This window comes from Orycteropus afer, unplaced genomic scaffold (assembly GCF_000298275.1).
Source record: "Orycteropus afer afer isolate SDZICR_OR568_19922 unplaced genomic scaffold, OryAfe1.0 scaffold00104, whole genome shotgun sequence".
NCBI lineage: Eukaryota > Metazoa > Chordata > Mammalia > Tubulidentata > Orycteropodidae > Orycteropus > Orycteropus afer.
The window spans coordinates 6,963,313-6,970,007 of NW_006921691.1; the positions used below are offsets into that span (position 1 = coordinate 6,963,313).

General features: G+C 38.6%; 1 protein-coding gene across 1 annotated transcript in view; it reads right to left on the reverse strand.

Moving 5' to 3' along the window:
- Window positions 1-6,695, reverse strand: part of GFM2 (GTP dependent ribosome recycling factor mitochondrial 2) — a 49,488-nt gene that overhangs the window by 15,005 nt on the left and 27,788 nt on the right. Inside the window, exon 15 of the mRNA XM_007943345.2 lies at window positions 522-598. Within this exon, the coding sequence (XP_007941536.1) occupies window positions 522-598 (77 nt within the window). The remainder of the gene's footprint in view (window positions 1-521; window positions 599-6,695) is intronic.

A 6,695-nucleotide genomic window follows, 5' to 3' on the forward strand; every position in this document is an offset into this window, starting at 1 on the left:
AGCCTGCCACCTGACCTGCTGATTTGGGGTTCTCACTCCTGCAATCATGTGAGTCAGAAGCCTCCAGCCTAAGATTTGATCCACAGATTTGAGACTTACCAGCCTCCACAACCGCATGAGCCAATTCCTTGAATTAAATTTCTCTAGGAGCTCTGGTGGCAGAGTGGCTAAAGCATTCAGCTGCTAATCAAAAAGTTGGCAGTTCGAAACCACCAGCTAGCTGCCTAGTGGGAGAAAGGTGAGGCAGGGTGCTTCTGTAAAGATTTACAGCTGTGGAAAATACTATGGGATGGATCTACTCTGCCCTATAGGGTGGCTATGAATCAGAATTGACTCTATGGCAATGGGTTTGGGTTTATATATATTTATGTACATACATTTCCCTGATTTTGCTCCTCCAAGAGAACCTAGCCTAAAACATGCTCTTATGCACATACACACACACACACACACACACACACACCCCACAAACACAAATACTTTATTGAAAGGTTTCTGAGATTAAGGAATAATACACCTACTTGTCCAGAGTCAGGATCTAGCTTCACTTTCAAACTAGGATCTTCACGCTGAAGGCACTTCAATGCATGATCCAAATCTATGGAAAAAACAATTATTATCTTTGTGGTTCATTTTTTAGATAATTATTAAATCATTTACTCATTTAACACATATCTGAGTGCTTTTTATATTCATGCCCTTTCTAAGTGCTGGGAATACAGTGATTAAGACAAATTCACTGTTCTCATGAGTTTATATTCTAGTGGCAAACAGATGAACAAGAAAACAAATTTTGAAAAGAAAAAAAAATTCAAAAAGCTATAAACACTTCTATAGAGAATAAAGCAAGGTGATATGGTATTGACAGGAGGCTACTTGAGACTGGGTGGTCTGGAAAGGCCTCTCTAGAATGATTTAGGAAAAAAACACAAACAGTAACAAAGGAACTTGTAAGCAAAATCCTGAAGAAAAAGTACTCCAGGCACAGAGAACGGATGTGTAAGAAACAGCTTGCCACTGGAAAAAAGCAAGAAGGCCAATGTGGCTGGAGACTGACAAGCAACTAGCATGAGATGAAGAGGGAGAGGTGTGGCAGGGATCAGATGCCTGCCAGAGTGAGGAGTTAGAAGGCATACTGGGAAGCCATTAAATAGGACAGTCACATGACTTATGTTTTACAAACATTACTCAACAAGTTAACAAAATAGCAAAAATGCCTTCAGAAACATAGACCATAACGAGAAACTGGCAAGATGTGGCTAAAATCACAGCCATGGAGAAAGTAAGAATATATTATTTGCAACGCATATGAAATCTAAAGTGAAGAAGTCATCAGTCGCACATTCTAAATGTTCTTAGGAATATTAATATGGCCTCGTGTTCTTAGGTATATTAACAGGGCCTCCTAGGCCTGTGCTCTTCAATATGATAGCCACTAGTTTAGTAAATAGTAATCTGTAGTTATTACTAGTTTGAATTGAGATGTTCTGCAAGTGTAGAATACACACCAGGCTGCATATGAAAAAATGAATGTAAAGTATCTCAGTAATAGCTTTTTACATTGATTACCTTCCTGGAAAGTGCAAATGGTAAGCACTCAACTACTAGCCAAAATATTGCAGGTTCAAAACCACTCAGAGGTGCCTGAGAAGACAATCCTAGCAACCTGCTTCCCAAAGGTTCTAGCCTTGAAAACCCTATGGAGCAGTTCCACTCTGTACACATGGGGCTGCCATGAATCAGAACTGACTCACCAGAAACTAACAATAACAGCACATGTTGAAATAATATTTTTAGTATATTGGGTTAAATAAAATATATTATTAAAATTCATTTCACCTGCTGATTTTAACTGTTTAAAAATGTAGCTATAAGATGGTCACAGCCAGCTACCCAGAGGGACTGAGCAGTTGAACCTGTGGGCTTGGGACCATAGTCACAGGGGACATCAAGCTCAATTGGCATAACATACTACACAAGACACTGTTCCACCTCCTACTTTGGCAAGTAGCAACTGGGATCTTAAAAGCTAGCAAGCTGCCATCTAGATGCAACGATGGGTCTCTCCTTGTCCAGAGCAAAGAAGAATGAAGAAAACCAAAATTCATGGAAACAATTAGTCCTAGCGACTGGTACACCATCCGATCTGCAGCCTATACGACTATGAGACCAGAAGAACTAGATGGTGCCCAGCTACCACTGTCATCCCCTTGGAAGGGGATCTATGTAGGAGATCCTCAATAGAGAGGGAGAACAATGTGGAACAAAACTCAAAATCATTTGGAGGAAAAAAAAAGAAAGGTGGGGACCAGGTTTGCTGGTCCGATAGAGCCTGTTGGAAACACTGAGACTATGGTTCCTAGCTGTCCTTCAGGTCTGGAACTGAACCCACACCTGTGGTTTCTAGCCAAACAAAAAACAGGCATATGAGTTAAACATTTACCTCAAGTAGATACACTCCTTGGAGAGAACAATCATGGGAGAAAGAAAGGCTGCTTATGCACAAGGAGACAGCTCAGGGGGTAGGACTGTATGGAGGGATGGACACTGGGAAGAGGTAACTGTGGGGAGGAAGTGGAAGGGGAACTGTTGCATTGTGGTAAACTGTGGTCAATGATACGAGGCAAAGTATATGTGAACTGCTGTATGGAAAGTGAATTTGCTCTGTAAATCTTCACCCAAATCACAATAAAAAAAAAAGTAAAAAAAAAAGTAGCTATAAGAAAATTTTAACTTATAAATGTGAATCATATTATATTTGAACTGGATAGTTGCTCAGAACCTAGTTTTGATATATGAAAGTGTGGTTTAAAATGTAGCAGCTTTGATATCACCTGGAGCCTGTTAGAGATGCAAAGTCTTAAGTCAGAATCTACATTTTAACAAAATCTCTGAGACATATATGCACATGAAAAGTTAAGCAGCACAGTTTTGGATATCTTATTTTTAAGCACCTACAGATATTAAAAACAATAACAATTCATATAACTTCATATGAACTTTTGAATAAAAAGATAGTCCTACCCTTATATGAAAACTAGGGAAAGACATCACTAAAAAAGAAAATTACAGACCAGTATCCCTCATGAATATTTGATGTAAAAATTCTCAACAAAATCCTAGCCAATAGACTCCAACAACATATTAAAAAAATAATACAACATGACCAAGTGGGATTCGTATCAGGTATACAAGGATGGTTCAACATTAGAAAAAAAATCAACATAATCCACCATATAAATAAAACAAAGGAAGAAAATGACATGATCATAACAATTGATGCAGAAAAGGCATTTAACAAAATCCAACACTCATTCTTGATAAAAACATTCCCCAAAATAGGAATAGTGGGGAAACTCCTCAAGATCACATACACAAAACCAACAGCAAATATTATTCTCAATGGAGAGAGACTGAAAACTTTCCCCTTGCAGACGGGAACCAGACATTGATGCCCTTATCACCACTCCTATTCACTGTTGTACTGGAAGTTCTAGCCACAGCAATAAAGCAAGAAAGGGAAATAAAAGGCATCCAAATTGGCAAAGAAGAAGTAAAACTATCTCCATTTGCAGATAATGTGATCTTATACAAAGAAAATCCTAGAGACTCAACAAAAAAACTACTGTAAGGAATACAAGGCTTCAGCGAACTGTCAGCAAAGCACAAGATCAACAAACAGAAATCAGCTGGATTCCTCTATATTAACAAAGAGATCTCTGAAAAGGAAATCAGTAAAACAATACCATTTTAAATAGCCACTCAAAAGATGAGCTACTTAGGCATAAATCTAACCAGAGATATACAAAGAAAACTACAAAACACTACTACAAGAAACCACAAGAGACCTAAATAAATGGAAGAATATACCATGCTCATGGATCGGAAGACCTAACATACATACACAATCCTTCAATAACATTAATAACAGTAATTAAAGAGTGGATGAATAAAAAAGAAAAGATAGTACTAAATTTTGCTGCAAAATAAACAATGCATTAAAAAATATTTATAATGAATCTATCCTTCAAGGAGTTTACCAGTTGCCACTGAGTCAACTCCAACTCAGAGAGACCTCGTGAGTGTCAGAGTAGAACTGTGCTGCTCCACAGAGTTTTTAAAGGCTGACTTTTTGAAGCCAGGACTTTCTTTCAAGATGTCTCTGGGTAGACTCAAACCTTTACCCTTTCGGTTAGCAGCTGAATGGGTTAACCATTTGTACCACCCAGGGACTCCTCAGGAAGTTTACTGGGGTGAAGACATTGACAGCCTTATAACACAGGGTGTCAAGTGCTATAATAGAAGAATAGGCAAGTAAAATGAAAGCACAGAAAAAGCACACATATCTGCTCAAAAGACTAAGTATGGGATCCCTGTGAAGTCCTCTCCTCTCCAAGGCCTAGGCCCACCAAGCTAATTCCCATTAATGAGACTTTCAATGGTCACCAAAGTATTTCCCCCTAAAGTACAGGGGAGGCCTTGGATCTAAAATTGACTGGCACAATGTAATTACAATACCACAATTTGAATTTAGTACCCACACTATGCCTGAAATATAAACTGACCTGTAACTATATTTAAAAGAACTCATAGGTTGCTTTGTTTGGGCAGTCTCTGCTCTTAATTACCTATGCTTGATTTACACAGGGAAGCCACCGGAAAATTTTAAGTGGGACAAAAATATGACCTAATTATGTTTTGCTAGGTTAGTCAACTTTGATGTAATTGGGCAGTGAGTCATGTAACCTGATCCTTCTCTATCAGGAGAATGTCCTCAAGGCATTTTAAGGCAACAGGAAAACTGCTGCAATACCCATTTTAATTTAAATGCCATTCTTATGCCAACTGGACAAGACCTAATTTCTTTCAGTACTCGGGGTCTGTCTTACATGTTTACTCAGATTTCTTCCCTGCTAGCAGCTGGAGTGATGAAGAACTAGAACCCCTAGTTGGCCAGGAATCTTCCTCCTTCTTTCCTGCATGGGTCTTTAGGAAGAATATCTGAGAGGTATTCTTTAATTGCTTGTATTTTTATCCACACTCTGTGAGTCCCACTTGTTTTCAATGGGAAAAATGTTTCCTAACCTTACTGCTAGAACTAGAAAATTTGTATACAGAAATTCAGCGAAGAGTAAAGAGGCAGATCATCTTAGATGATGCCTGATCTAAGACCTATAAGAAGAGTAACCATTTTCCAGGCAAAGTTTGGGTACAGCATTGTAACAGAGAGAACTGGTGGAAAAGCAATGTGAAAAGAGCATGGCATTTTCAGGCAATCAGACCTACTTTATCATGGGAGTGTCAGCTGTTTTTGTTTGGGTGAAAGGGAAGGATTTAGAAGGAAGAAGAAGTTTAAAGAGATGAGGCAAGGCAAGAAGGCCGGTGAGGCAGAGACTGTTACCATTCTCATCTGCTGCAGTCAGGCTCAAAGACTGCATTCATCAGACTCTCTTGTAATTGGGTAGCCATATGTCTAAGTCTTGGCCAATGATATGTAAGCAAAATGATTAGGTGGGACTTCAAGAAGTCTTCTTAAAATGGAAGGGGCACGTCTTCTCCTCTGACCTCTCCTTACTGCTTTCTACTCTCAGGAATTCCAATGTAATGCCTAAGGCTCCAACAGCCACCACAGGATGACTGAGGATAGAAGCTCTGCAGGACAGAAAGACAGGAGCCTGGACACTTGAAGACACTGTGGAACTACCTACCAGTCCCTGAGTTACCAACTCAAGGTTTCATTTACATGAGAAAGAAAGAAACTTGTCTTATTAAAGCAACTGTTAATTGGTGGGTTTTCTGTTATATAACCAAATCTAATTGTAAATGATAGAGCTGGACTCATGGGCTTTATATAACATACTAAGCAGCTCTGGTTCTACAGTGGTTAAGGCACTTGGCTGCTAGCCAACAGGCTGGCGGTTGGTTCATAACCTCCAGCCATTCTGCGGGAGAAAGATGAGGCAGTCTGCTTCTGTAAAGATTTACAGCCTTGGAAACCCTACAGAGCAGTTCTACTCTGTCCTACAAGGTCACAATGAGTTGGAATCAATTCAATAGCAGTGGGTTTTTTGGGAGGCATATACCATATTAAAGAGTTTGGTTCTGTCCTGTTAGTAATGAGATACCACTGAAGAATTCTGAGCTACCATGTTAAAAAAATAAAGCATGTAATACTCAAAAGTTAAATATTACTAGCCATAGTATATAAATATCTTCACTGAGTTATATAAGTTGAGCTAGAAAATAAGTTGTATTTTTAAGAATGATGGTGAGGAACTGAATTAGTTATGAATGAGTTACTATCCAATCTACTACAATGGAAGGGTGGTTTTGAGACCAATTACTCAGAATCCTACAGATAGCACCACAAGGACAAGAATAGGGAGGGAGACTGTATGAGAAAAATGGTCAAGATATAATAAATTAAAGAAAGGATTTTATAAAAACCAAACATCTTTAAGAAAAAAAAAAAAGAACAATTACAAGGAATGTTTACCAATAAAATCAGGTAAAATTTAACTCAATCACATCAGAAATCTTTTCAGGGAATATCACAATTATGTTAAATAAATTATCAGGGCACTAATTAACTGAGAGGTCTCCAACAGCAAGACAAACTTGTCTATCGGTTTGTCCTACTGTGGTGACATGTAGACTTGAGTTTTGAGGCTGAGCCTCTGGTGTTTAAAACCCAG